General features: G+C 39.1%; 1 protein-coding gene across 1 annotated transcript in view; it reads right to left on the bottom strand.

Annotated features, from left to right (window-relative positions):
• The window catches only part of ANKFY1 (ankyrin repeat and FYVE domain containing 1), a 66,015-nt gene extending 57,126 nt beyond the window's left edge, over window positions 1-8,889 (bottom strand). Inside the window, exon 1 of the mRNA XM_015890081.3 lies at window positions 8,861-8,889. Coding sequence (XP_015745567.1) covers window positions 8,861-8,870 — 10 coding nt within the window. The 5' untranslated portion in view covers window positions 8,871-8,889. The remainder of the gene's footprint in view (window positions 1-8,860) is intronic.
• Between the last annotated feature and the right edge of the window lie 5,795 nt (window positions 8,890-14,684).

A 14,684-nucleotide genomic window follows, 5' to 3' on the forward strand; every position in this document is an offset into this window, starting at 1 on the left:
GTGTGAGGGCAGCTTAGTCAGGATGCTCAGTTACTGAATCAATTTGCAGTATCTTATGACGGTAAAGAGACATCACTTTACCCTTTGCTAATCTTTCTCTTATAAAATCAAACAGCAATAACCATTTTTTTTCTATCAAGCACTAGCCACAGTAAGATTTCCTTAAAAAAAATCACAAATATAACATTAACTGTACTTTGATGCCATGCATCAAAGGTTGGGAAAACATATTGAGGCAGAAGATATCTTTTATGATTTTACATCAGTGGTAAATATAAAAACTGCCAATATATATGAAATCCTTTTACATAAGCAAAGACATATTATATCATCATTTTAATTAAGACTCTAAACTCTAGTCTTAGAAAATCTACAATGTACAAAAACAACTCCAAAATTTCTCTAGACTTGGCCAATTATTTCATTCCTAAATGTCATTTCTCAATTACTCAGTGGGTAAGGTCAACTGATACAATGAGGATAATGTACAATACACTATCTTGTTGCAAATGTGTGGGGGTTGCTTCAACAGCAACTTGTTCCCAATGAGTTCAGGAATCTGAACAAAATATGTGGTCTCGCATTGTCACCCAGATGTACTCACAAGAGAAATTAATAAATAAGAATTTCATGCCCAGTAGACTCCATGTTCAAACAATAGTTCTTAAATAATGTATTTGGTCATAACTGAAATATCAGTTTCAGTTGTAACCAAACAATCGCCAAACATATCCATTTCATTGGATGAGTATACCCATCAAATTAAGTCACAATGTGAATCAGTCTTAATCCTGTGTTTTGGATAAACCCATTAGTGTAGTTTAAAGCAGGGGTCAACAATCTTTAGGGAAGACTGCTATAACATATTGCACAAATAAAGCCTAATATGACATATTCAATAAACCACAGGCTCAGCATATCATTTGAAGCCAGTCAATACAAGAAACTTATTACTGAGTCTTCCTTCCAAGGTCTTGCTTCTGTGAAATAAAATATAGAAGTGGTAAGCAGAATTTAAGGGAGCAGAAAGCAAAAGTTTGGATACTAACCTAGCCCTAACATAACCTGTTGTAATGCTTGTCCAATAGCAGCAAGCATTACAACAGGTAAAACATTATTTTAGTAAGCTTTCTTCCTTAGTGCTCCCTGAATTACAGATATGTTCAAAAGTAGCTTATGAGTAAGAGGCCAGTTAGGTCACTGAATTCAGCTCCATGCTCAGTACAGGAATATAATTTAGAGTGTCCTCAAAATTCAATGTCTGCCTGAACACATCTGGTGTAGGAAAGCTTACTATTTCCTTTGATAATAGCCACAATTGCCCTTACTATTAGGATTTTTTTTTCTAACATTCACCTGGAATCTGCCTGCGTAACTTATATTCTGCACTCAGAAATAATAGACAACAGAACCTGGTCTTGTTCTGTCTAACATTTTTTCTTTTTTCAGGTACTCGAAGAATGTTATTGTATTCCCACTTTATTGTTTTTCCTATGAGGAATACCCAGTTCTCTCAATCTTTCCTTGTTTCCAGTTCCCTGATTATCCTTTCTGTCTTTCTTTGCACCTGTTCCAGTTTGCCCAAATCCATCTTAACATAACAGGATACTCAACATGAGATCTGATCAGCAGACAATGAAGATATCAAAATGTTTCCTAGGTATCTACAAACTTGCAATGATCAAGCAGAAACCTTTTCTTCTAGCAAGGCTGGACTTCAGCTACATGATTCTTATGAACATTTCAAGTTGAACACATACTAACATTCTAACAAATGCAACAAGAGCAAAATTTCCTGTCTGGGTGGCAGAAGGGAGTGGAAAAGCCAGCTATGCCTCTGAAGCAAAATGTTATTAATTGCCAAGATTTTAGGACTGACATCCTGCTAAGACAGCCAGGAACTCTGTGAGAAAATCAAGTTCCATTGCTTCAGATACTAAAGGGTTCCAGTATTGATCAGAGAATTGTTATTGAATAATGCATAGAGTTAGCTTTACATTTAATGCTTTTATCTGCAGCAGCAACAGATGACAGAGTATTTTTTTAATCTCTTGATCCTGCCATATAGGAGATTGAGCCTGCTTATTCAAGCTTTTAAGGAACAAATAAAGAGACTGCAATGCCATACCTTAATGAGCAAGATATGATTGCAAGTCAACAGCAATCCAAATACAATTTTTTAAAAAATGACCAATTAAAACAATTCAAATTATAAACTGAATGGCTTCCTAATGAGGTGGTAAGACAGGGTTCCCTGGGAAGAGAAGTGCAGAGACTTGGAACAGCCCTACAAAGCAGTTTTTCTCCATTCCTCTGGATACTGTTCCCTAACAACAAACTGAAAAATGTAGCTGCACAGGGCCCCCAATTCATTGGAGAAAGGGTAGGATAAATGTGTAAGTAAATACAGCTACAAAATACAAAAAAACTGTGGATTTTCAGAAAGTGAGTTTTTAGTTATGTAAAACCATCTTCCTCAGCTTGGTGTCCTCCAGATGTGCTTATATTACAATTCTGAGAATATCCCCAACCTTTGGCCCTCTTGGCTGGATAATTCCACAAGCTGCAGCCCCAATACAGCTGGCCCTGCATGTAAGCCAGGATTGTCTAAAACACTTTGTTAAAGATAAAAACAGCTCTGGTATTTTTTTATTAAACTTTACTAACCCATAACCCAGCTCAAAGTATAATGAATTAGCTTTGTATATGTTAATTGTTGCAAGAATATATTTTTTTTACTGGAAAAGTTGTTTGATCCCCTCAATGAAAGAATGGTGAACTAAGTTGCAGGAATATGCTTCGATGTTTATAGAGTATTGGAACTATTGGAAATCTCTTATTTACTTGTCTGTATTTTATTCCTTTATCCCTGTTTTTGCTTTTTTTCCTGTTGGCTTATATGTCTTCTTTAAAGTATTTAACTAAAAAAAGATAAAAATAAACAGATTTTTAACTGATAAAACTGTCTTACATGTATGGAATACACACCTCATGTTATGCCTTCCCCCATCCCTCTGATGTACCAAGCACGTTTAAAAAAATGCTGGTTTTGATTTATAAAGGCCTAACAGTTTTGGCCCACATTATTAGCATATAAACCTATCCAGATTCTTCCATTGCTGCCCTGCTTACTGTACTTATTATGATACAGTGATAATGTAACATTTTTCTGTATAAGCCTCTTACTTTTGACATTCCCACCTTCAGAGCCCTTGCTGCTATCACTTAGGTAGATAATTAACTTCCCTTTTTAATCAGGCTTTTGAACACTTTTAGGTATTGTGGTTATTGTTTGCTTTACAGTGTTTAATTTTTTTAAAAAAATAGGTTTATATATGTACTTTTATGGACACCTGCAGATAGACACAAACTATTTTTTAGGAAGTACAGGCTAAATACAATTTTAAAATAATATATCAATAATATCTTTTAAAGTAAGGCATCAAGTTGACTGCAATTATTCAGACAGCTTTATAATGTGCAAAGTATTTCTATCTTAAATTTTCTTTTAAGAATCCAGCATAATATTTCTAGATGCCCAGGAAGCTGGGATTCTCCAAGGCTAGATTTATCTGCCAAAAATAACAGAATTTAATGATTATTCAACCACCCAGACTGAAGATGGAATATTCAACAGCTGCTCTTTGGAAAGCACAAGCAATTCTACCGATATTACACAAAGATATGCTATTATCCTTCCTGTTGTTAATCAGACATCATGTGCTTAATTGACTGGCTGAACTCTGGAGCCTTATTTTTAATATAACTTCTTTCAAGAACTGCCAGCAGCTGTTTTTTTAAAGAGGAATTCCACTTAATTGAATTCATAGGAGATGCCTTTTCTAAGACTATGACATGCATATATTATTCAAACTTAAGACATATATACTTTTACTTCACAACTGTTTATTCAGTGCAATTTTATTTAAAACTGATAAAAATAATTAAACAAATGCAAGTAATTTAAGAAAATCTAAAAGAGCTCTACAGGTAGTCTTTGCTTAACGACCACAATTGGGACCCGAATCTTGATCGTTGAGAGAAGTGGTCATTAACAGCGATGCCCATGTGACTGCTCCGCTCAACAACCACAATCCGGGCAGTCCCAGTTGCAGTCATTAAGTGATCTCCCGGGTTGTTAAGCAGACAGAGCAAAAGAGCTGCCTGCTGAGGGATTTTAGCTCTATGCAGAGTTGAAATCCTCCTGGCAGGCAGCCCTTTTGTTCTCAAATGTTCCTGCAGCCCACCAAAGGGTTTCCCCTCCCCTTCCCCTACGGAGGGTAAATCCTTCATGGGGCTGCAGGAATGGAGCTCAAATCCTAAAGATCGGAGCTCCATTCCTGCAGTTGCAGAAGGATTTCAGCTCCCCTTCATCCCCTCCATTTGCAACCTTCCCTGCTGGCTTCCCCACTGATTCTCTGGGGAAACCAGCAGAGGAGACTGAAAATGGTGATCACATGATCGCAGGGGGCTTGGCAACTGGTCATAAATGCAAGCCAGTTCCCAAATGCCTGAAATGTGGCCAAGTGACCACGGGGGGGGGGGGGGGAGCAGGCGACATGACATTTTATGATAGCCAGAAATGCTTTACAGGCCGTAAAGCACCATTTCCAAGGCCATCATAATTTTGAACCATTGTTAAGCGAACAGTCGTTAAGTGAGGACTAGCTGTAGTTGTTGTAAAACTATGCCTCACAGAATTAAATTCTATTTAATTCTGGAAAACCTCCCACACACTAATATTTCTGCTTTGTTATCTACCAAACATCTGCACAGGAAACAAACACACTATAAATGCAGAGGAAAAAGAAGTCTGAACCAGCTGGTCATCTTCCAGTGAAATTCTAGAGGAATTTTTTCTTTCCTCTAACAATGCTTTCTTAAAAATATAAATAGAGAACACAGATTTCTGGCAGGATGAGGAAGTCAAAGTAAATCTGCAAAATCATCAATATTCTGATAACTGCTTCTATACTATTTTCAGATTTGCTTTCAGTTCAAGAAACATTTAAGATTTCAGGAAAATGGACTACTGTATAAGTATTTTAAATTAGTAAGATTTCCTATATAAAAACATATAGGGCTGGAATAACATATTTTATCTCTATGTTAAAGGTTATAAAATTCATTACTTCTGATCTAAACAATCTTGGGTTTATTTCTGTATGCTCTTTCAACATGGAAATACAACTATAACCCTGTAAAGTAGGGTATGCAAAATGAGCAATGAGTCCAAATTTACCTGAGAATGGATTAAAGCATGACTACCACATCATAACTGGTTTTCAGACAGAACAGTATCACAATAATTTTGTCTCAGAACAGAATCCATTAAGGATATAAATTCAAAACAGATCAGTTACCTTTCAGTATCATGTCACAGAGAGCCAGTTTGGTGTAGTGGTTAAGGCATCAGGCTAGAAACCAGAAGACAGTGAATTCTAGTCCCACCTAGACACAAACCCAGCTAGATGACCTTGGGCCAGCCACTTTCTCTCAGCCCTAGGAGGAGGCAATGGCAAACCACCAGGCAGTCTTCGAGAATTGGGCACAATTGAACGGATTAAAAAAAAAAATTGTGTCATACTCAGGGGCAATCAAGAACCAATGTGGGATTATTAATTCAAATCCTTATTCATCTAGGAAATCTTCTCACTTATCTTGCCCAAAATGCTTTCTTACAGCTCAAATTACTTTCCCAACTTTTTCCAGCTAAGACACAGTATTAAGTTCCTTGGAAGATGAGTAAGACTCAAATCGTAATAAAACAAAAAAGATGACAAGGGGTTTTTTTTCCCTTCCACCATTTCACAATAACTGAAGAAAGAATTCTTTTATTAACCAACGGGAGACGGGCACAAAGGTGCAATTTCTGTATTAAGGGAGGAAGTATCAAGCAATCATATAAAGCTAAACACTTTATTGGGTTGGGCATGCATGTTATGTGAACATAATAACCATGTTTTATTAACCTGGATTTAAGATTAAGCATCTTGGGTGATTCAGACACTAACTGTACTAACTCACAATTAGATGCATTAGCCCACTGGTAAGATCTTAAGCTGGTAACATGTTTAGCTGATAAAATTAAATTGTTATATATTTGAGTATCAACAAACAACAGGCACCATTTCAGACTTCAGAAATGATATTCTTGTTTTTTAAAAAGGAGGGCAATCCCTTTAAAGTGGCACTCCTTAAAAAAAACCTATCCTAATCCATCAAACTTTAAAAAATTGATCTAATAAATCAATCTAGCTAAACAGTGCACCATAAATAAACTGAAGTATATTTTAATAGTTTGCATAGGTTTGAATTGGGATTGGGAAGATCTTGCTCTAATTTTCAATCCAGCACTATCCTTACTGCATTATTACAGGAGTATTTATACAACATACAAGCCATAAACTGGTTTACCTGGTTTTAACCTAGCATATAAATTATGATTTTTGCCCTAGAACAGTATGAATACAGCCATCTTAGTCAACAAACCATGGTTAAACAACATATGTCTTAATATATGCACTGAGTCTCTTTCTCAGTTGGACCTATTTGATTGTTGTGAGTACTATCAGAGGTAGTCAGAGAAAAAGAAACATGCTTTCTGAAGCATCTGAGAAAAGGCAGTACAATTTTCTATTTCATTTTTCAGTAGCATACAAATGCCTTTAAGTATTTTCACCTGTAATGCATACCAACCCAATAATCCAAATTTGGCAGAAGGTTAAAAATAAATAATAAAATAAAATTATTTTAAACATATATTGTCCTATATTAATATTTGCCTTTTTTTCCTCATCCTATGTTAAGTTTTAGATTACCATTTGATTTTGGACAGGCATCTGTTGCTATAATTCAGTAAAACATGCACGTTAATGGAAACAACATATAAGAACAATCTGCTAGCAGTTCCCCCATAGTTTACTGCTTCTTTAGAAGGATCTATTCCTAGGGCATTTTTATAAGTAACTATAATGATCATATGTGCCTTGGGGCAGACAACCCCTCTTACTGCTTCTTTCATAGGTGTTATACATTAGATTCACACCTGGTTAGTTTGATTTCAGTTTACAATGGAGATGAACCCAAACACTGTGGCTTGTAAATTGTGATTTAGGCTTAGTGTTCAGCTGAACCTGGCCACTACTTGTTCAACAAACCCTAATTAAAACTGTGACATAGCATAACATAGGAACCATGACATAATGTGATATGTGAACTCAGCCTACTGAGAATTGCTATATAAAATAGCAATCTGAAACTTTAGGACTGAAATTCCATCATCGCCCTACCCTTTTTGAGACTTCAAAAAAGAAACACCATACAACAAGCACTATAAAGGGATAAATGTTTATAACCTTTTGCTGTTTCACAGACTAAAGTAGAATCTAAAACACGTATATAAATATGTGAAAAGAGCACTGATGTGATGGTTCAGATCAAGAGAAAAGTTTTTGCCTGCAGCTATGGACAATCCATGTAGCTAACAGAGAGAGGTGAACAGCATGGTGACCATTTTATAAGCAGAAAGTTCATACTTCCCCAATAACTTCAGGGGAAACCAGAAAAGCCTTCTATTTGAGACATTGGTGACTCGTAGCCCACCACTGAAAATTAGGACTGAGAAATCTATGGGTTCCCAGATATTGTTGAATTAAAACTTCAATAATCTCTGACCGCTACCCATACTGGCAATGTTCCCTCCATATAGCTCAGAAAAAGTCCTGGGTTTAGGTAAAATTCCTGGCACTGCCACTTTAATAATTAGATTGAAGGTAATGGGAAAGAAAGCAGAGACCCTTAAGGGGGTTGCTGTCAATCAATTCAAGCAAACCTGAGCTAACTATTCTAATAGTTTGGATCATTGTTAGTCAGCTTTCTTAGGGAAGGCCATTGTTCAGCTCTGCATGCAAAAGACCCCAAAATTTAGTCCCCCACTCTCTCAATATCAGAGCCAGTTTGGTGCAGTGGTTAAGGTATCAGCTAAAAACCAGGAGACCATTAGTTCTAGTCCCACCTTAGGCACAAAGCCAGCTGGGCAACCTTGGTCCAATCACTCTCTCTCAGCCCCAGGAAGGAGGCAATGGCAAACCACTTCCGGAAAAACAGTTGCCAGGAGTCAAAAACCGACTCAAAGGCACCAAAAAAAAAAAAAAACAACCCTCCCTCAAAACAGAGAAAGAGAAACTCTAAAATTCAACAGATCACCACCAGCAAACACTCAGCTTCGCTAAACAGATTACTAATAAAGCAAATTAAGTTCCTAAGTGGGTTGCAAAAAATTAACATATCTTTGAGTATAACTGTAGACACAGACCATCTCCAGATAGGGCTGGGCAGCTGAGAGCTATAATCCAACCTGAAAGCATCACGTTGGGAAGCAAGGTGTATTAAAGCATTTTATTTCCGAAATTCCTTCTACCCAGGAAAAAAAAAATTCTCCCTCTCTCCCCCACCACTCCCCCCTCTCCAACATCTAACCTCAGACAGAGAGCCTCCCGCTCTAATCCAGGCTTTCCCAACCTGGAGACGTTAGACTACCCCTGTCATCATCCTCCGCCAAGAAAGCCAAAGATAAAAGACTACGTTACGAGCGATGGGAGTTGTAGTCCAAGACCAGCGTTAGGCCAGGCTGGGAAAGGTTACTCGATTCTCTTTTCCCGGCCAGGTAACGCCCCCTGGTTCACACACAAATATAGGTGACCCCTATCGATAAATTGCGTTCAGCCCCCCCTCTTCTTTTTCGGTCTTTTCCCACCAGCCCCCGAAGGAAACGCTCCACCCCACAGAAAACCGCCTGAGGGCAAATCCACCCTTCCGCTCAAATTGCGGCTACTGCCGCCACCCCAATATCGCCTACCTTCCGCCATGTTGGCCCTCCGCCGTTTCTCGGACAGAGCTCTCGCGATATCTGAGCTTGAAGGCGGGGAGGCGGCGGCCGAGGAGCGAAAGCGTCAAGCGATCGAGTGCGCAAGTGCAATAAGGGCAACTGTCTGCCGGCGTCAAGACGCCTTAAGCGCTCGTTTTAGTGGGCTGCTAGTCCTCTTTGCTTTGCTTTTTATTTTTATTCTTTTGAATGTTTCTAACGCCGTTTCCTAATTCTTATAACGTTTAGGAGCTGAAGGCAAAGTTCAGCTTGCTAAATGGATTACTTTTCCCCAGGACAAAATATTTTCTTGAGCACGTGCTGAATTTTCTTTATTTTTCCTCTTAAACAGAACGAAGACTTAAGGACCTCAGTGATAGTGCTTCTGAGTGTAGACAGAGGGGCTTTTTCTAAGGACAACAGCATTTATTTGAGCCTCTCTCTCAGCATTTGTGGTATTTTTCTTCACGGTTATATTTATTTTTAGGCACCTACAGGCAAGTTCACCTGCCCAACTTTTTTTCCCATGTGGGGGAGATTTTTGTAAAGAAGACATAGCAATGCACCTCTGAACAAATGTGGTTTTTTTCAGTTTTATACATTATACAAAGTGTTATTTTAATGAATCTAATATTAAAATATTTGCCTTTTGACAGAAAGCAACTTGGAAAACACACACACACACACACACATATATATATAACTCTATAACCTTTTCAGCCTATGCAGAATATAGAGATTTATAGAGTACAGTATGCAGTTTACTTTTTCTAGAGTAATAGCTTTATATCAAGTGGTTAAAATACTGTTTCAACAGGCCAGTAAAATCCTCAGCCAGTAATAACTATAACACAGGCTCATATCATGTTACAACATGGTAAGGCACAGTATAGTTTAGCAGTGAATGGGCAAGATACTACTCCAACAAATCTGGCTATTCCCACACACAAAGGTAATTAAGTTATGGATAGTTCTGTCTCTGGTTGGTTTAGCACCTCAGCCTAGTGCCTTCCAGACAGTGTGGGACTCTTCTGCAATTTACTTGCACAAGTTAAGTTCCCTTTCCCCCCCCAAACAATGAAATTAAAATTAATTATATATCACTGAGTTCTTACTGGAGAAAAATGAGGAGGAATTAGTACTTAAGGTCCTTGAGGAAAGGTGTGATATAAATCTAATAATGGTAAATATCAATTTCGATAGGACTGAAATATTTCAAGACAATATGATTTCAATTTGGGATGGGTACCAGAAGGCCTTCCAGATGTGGAAATTCCATTGGCATTTCCAGCAGTAATGGTTGAAGAGAGCTGTAGAAAAGAAAAAGGGAGGAAATATTTTGTTTGGGGTATTTGTACTTCTCTTCCAAATGAATACTTAAAGCTCCCTTTATATTTCATGGGGTCATATCCCATTCAAATCATAGCATAGTTTTTACTTTATTAATTTAACAAGTATACACGTGCCACCTACTCCCAACTGACTTGCAATAGCTTGCAATTATTTGGCTTAACACATACAAACCCCCCCTTCATGGATCACTGCCTTGTCGTGGCGAAGGGGCTTGCGTAACTCAGTGAAGCCATGAGCTATACCGTGCAGGGCCACCCAAGACGGACAGGTCATGACAGAGAGTTCTGACAAAATGTGGTCCACTGGAGAAGGAAATGGCAACCCACTCCAGTCTCCTTGCCAAGAAAACCCCATTGACAATGTTAAAAGGCTAAAAGATATGACGCCGGAAGATGAGCCCCTCAGGTCGGAAGGTGTCCAATATGCTACTGGGGAAGAGCGGAGGGCAATTCCAAGTAGCTCCAGAAAGAGTGAAGCGGCTGGGCCAAAGCCGAAAGGACGTTCAACTGTGGATGTATCTGGAAGCAAAAAGAAGGTCCGATGCTGCAAAGAACAATATTGTATAGGTACCTGGAATGTAAGATCTATGAACCAAGGCAAGCTGGATGTGGTCAAGCATGAGATGACAAGACTGAACATCGACATCTTGGGAATCAGCGAACTGAAATGGACGGGAATGGGTGAATTTAATTCGGGTGACCATTATATCTACTACTGTGGGCAAGAAACCCTTAGAAGAAATGGAGTTGCAATCATAGTCAATAAGAGAGTGGGAAAGGCAGTAATGGGGTACAACCTCAAAAACGACAGAATGATCTCAGTGCGTATCCAAGGCAAACCATTCAATATCACAGTCATCCAAGTCTATGCCCCAACCACTGATGCTGAAGAAGCTGAGGTTGACCGCTTCTATGAAGACCTACAACATCTTCTAGAACTACCACCAAAAGATGTCCTTTTCATCATAGGGGATTGGAATGCTAAAGTAGGAAGTCAAGGAGTAATCGGAATAACAGGCAAGTTTGGCCTTGGAGTACAAAATGAAGCAGGGCAAAGGCTAATAGAGTTCTGTCAAGAGAACAAGCTAGTCATAGCAAACACTCTTTTCCAACAACACAAGAGACGACTCTACACATGGACATCACCAGATGGTCAATACCGAAACCAGATTGATTACATACTTTGCAGCCAAAGATGGAGAAGCTCTATACAGACAGCAAAAACAAGACCAGGAGCTGACTGTGGCTCAGATCATGAGCTTCTTACTGCAAAATTTAGGCTTAAATTGAAGAATGTAGGGAAAACCACTAGACCACTCAGGTATGACTTAGATCATATTCCTTGTGAGTACACAGTGAAGGTGATGAATAGATTTAGAGGATTAGATTTGGTAGACAGAGTGCCTGAAGAACTATGGACGGAGGTCCGTAACATTGTACAGGAGGCAGCAACTAAAACCATCCCAAAGAAAAAGAAATGCAAGAAAGCAAAATGGCTGTCTGATGAGGCTTTACAAATAGCTGTGGAAAGAAGGAATGCGAAAAGCAAGGGTGAAAGGGAAAGATATAAGCAACTGAATGCAGATTTCCAGAGAATAGCAAGGAGAGATAAGAAAGCCTTCTTAAATGAACAATGCAAAGAAATTGAGGAAAACAATAGAATGGGGAAGACTAGAGATCTCTTCAAGAAAATTGGAGATATGAAAGGAACGTTTAGTGCAAAGATGGGCATGTTAAAGGACAAAAAAGGCAGGGACCTAACAGAAGCAGAAGAGATTAAGAAGAGGTGGCAAGAATACACAGAAGAACTATACAAGAAAGATCTTAATGTCCCTGATGTCCACGCTGGTGTGATCGCTGACCTTGAGCCAGACATCCTAGAGAGTGAAGTCAAGTGGGCCTTAGGAAGCATTGCTAACAACAAAGCTAGTGGAGATGACAGTATTCCAGCTGAGTTATTTAAAATACTAAAAGACGATGGTGTTAAAGTGCTGCACTCAATATGCCAGCAAGTTTGGAAAACGCAACAGTGGCCACGGGATTGGAAAAGGTCAGTTTACGTTCCAATTCCAAAGAAGGGCAATGCCAAAGAATGCTCAAACTATCGCACAATTGCACTCATTTCACATGCTAGCAAGGTTATGCTCAAAATCCTACAAGCTAGGCTTCAGCAATACATGAACCGAGAACTACCGGATGTACAAGCTGGGTTTCGAAGAGGCAGAGGAACTAGAGATCAAATCGCCAACATTCGCTGGATCATGGAGAAAGCACGAGAGTTCCAGAAAAATATCTACTTCTGCTTCATTGACTATGCAAAAGCCTTTGATTGTGTGGATCACAACAAACTGTGGCAAATTCTTAAAGAGATGGGAGTACCAGACCACCTTACCTGTCTCCTGAGAAATCTGTATGCAGGCCAAGAAGCAACAGTTAGAACCAGTCACGGAACAACCGATTGGTTCAAAATAGGGAAAGGTGTACGACAAGGCTGTATACTGTCACCCTGCTTATTTAACCTATATGCAGAGTACATCATGAGAAATGCCAGGCTGGAAGAATCACAAGCCGGAATTAAGATTGCAGGGAGAATCATCAACAACCTCAGATATGCAGACGATACCACCCTAATGGCAGAAAGTGAAGAAGAACTAAAGAGCCTCTTGATGAGGGTGAAAGAGGAGAGTGCGAAAGCTGGTTTGAAACTCAACATTAAAAAAACTAAGATCATGGCATCTGGACCCATCAATTCCTGGCAAATAGAAGGGGTAGAAATGGAAGCAGTAAGAGACTTCATTTATTTGGGCTCCAAGATCACCGCAGATGGAGACTGCAGCCATGAAATTAAAAGACGCTTGCTCCTTGGGAGGAAAGCTATGGCAAGCCTAGATAGCATATTAAAAAGCAGAGACGTCACCTTGCCGACAAAGATCCGCATAGTCAAAGCTATGGTTTTTCCAGTAGTAATGTATGGCTGTGAGAGCTGGACCATAAAGAAGGCGGAACGCCGAAGAATTGATGCCTTTGAACTGTGGTGCTGGAGAAGACTCTTGAGAGTCCCCTGGACTGCTAGGAGGTCAAACCAGTCAATCTTAAAGGAAATCAACCCTGATTGCTCATTGGAAGGATCGATAATGAAGCTCAAGCTCAGATACTTTGGTCACCTAATGCGAAGAGAGGACTCTTTGGAAAAGACCCTGATGCTGGGAAAGATTGAAGGCAAAAGGAGAAGAGGACGGCAGAGGATGAGATGGTTAGATAGCATCACTGAAGCAATGAGCATGAAACTGAGCAAACTCAGGGAGGCAGTGAAGGACCGGAAGGCCTGGCGCAGTATGGTTCATGGGGTCACGGAGAGTCGGACACGACTTAACGACTAAACAACAACATACAAACCCAGCTGTTGTGATATGTCAAACAGTTTATGGCTTTATGGGATGTGAGATTCCAGCCAATTATGATGTATTCAAGAAGCATAGTTAAGTAAATAATGGTTTAGTGCAGGCATAAACAACCCTCAGCTTCTTTTACGGTAATGGTCCCATATTATACCATTGACATTTTGCAGAAGAATCACCATTTTCAGTGTCGTACTTTTGTGTTTCCGGTACAAATTAAGTACTTTAAGCTGTTATTGTGAGGAAAAATAGGAGAAGGGAGTGCTATTTATGCCATCTTGAGTTCCTTAATGAGACAGCATATAAATCATGAGTGATTTCACCTGCCACTTTTCTTGTAGCCCTTGAAGGCCAAAAATAACAATAGTAATAATTAGTGTGGCCTTTCACTGCAAATATGCCCAGCTCTGACTTGAATGCAGTGTGTAAATAAGACACTGACCTGGTTTATACATTGTATTATTATATTATGGACCACATGGTTTATTTAATCATTGTTCAATAAATAAGTTACTGTTCCTCATGGCTGGTTCACTTACCATAGCAATCTATAACATGAGTTATTTTGTTTTGATACAGTGTTTTGAAGGCCAAGCTCCTGTGTCAATGCAGTATTTTTCTCTGTTCTAACTGGCCATAGTTTTTTCACAGTTCTCCTGAACGAAGACCATTTAACTGGAGAAATCAATTATTCAGTTTGGGGGCATGCATAAAAACATAAAAGCCCAGCTGAATCAGGCCTATTAGCCCATTTTGTCCAAATTTCTATGTTACTCAGTAGCCAGCTGAAAGCAGTTTGGAAATTCACAAGCTTGGACTGGAGGTTGATAGCCCCTGTGGTGTGGAACTACAAGTTCCAGGAGACCCTGCAGCCAGGTGAAGACTTCAAGGAGGGACTCTGGGCGGTTCACAACAAAACAGTGTTCATTTGTGTGATATACCTATTGATTTTGTGCCATCAAGTCAATGTTGACTCTTAGCAACCACATAGATTTTCTCCATAACAGTCTGTCCCTAAGCTGGTCCTTCAGGTCTTCCAGTAGTGCATATCTATGTGTGTGTGTATTT

Source organism: Python bivittatus, unplaced genomic scaffold (assembly GCF_059951505.1).
Source record: "Python bivittatus isolate LINGU-HERP-01145 unplaced genomic scaffold, Pbiv_v1 ctg000690_np1212, whole genome shotgun sequence".
Taxonomy (NCBI): Eukaryota; Metazoa; Chordata; class Lepidosauria; order Squamata; family Pythonidae; genus Python; species Python bivittatus.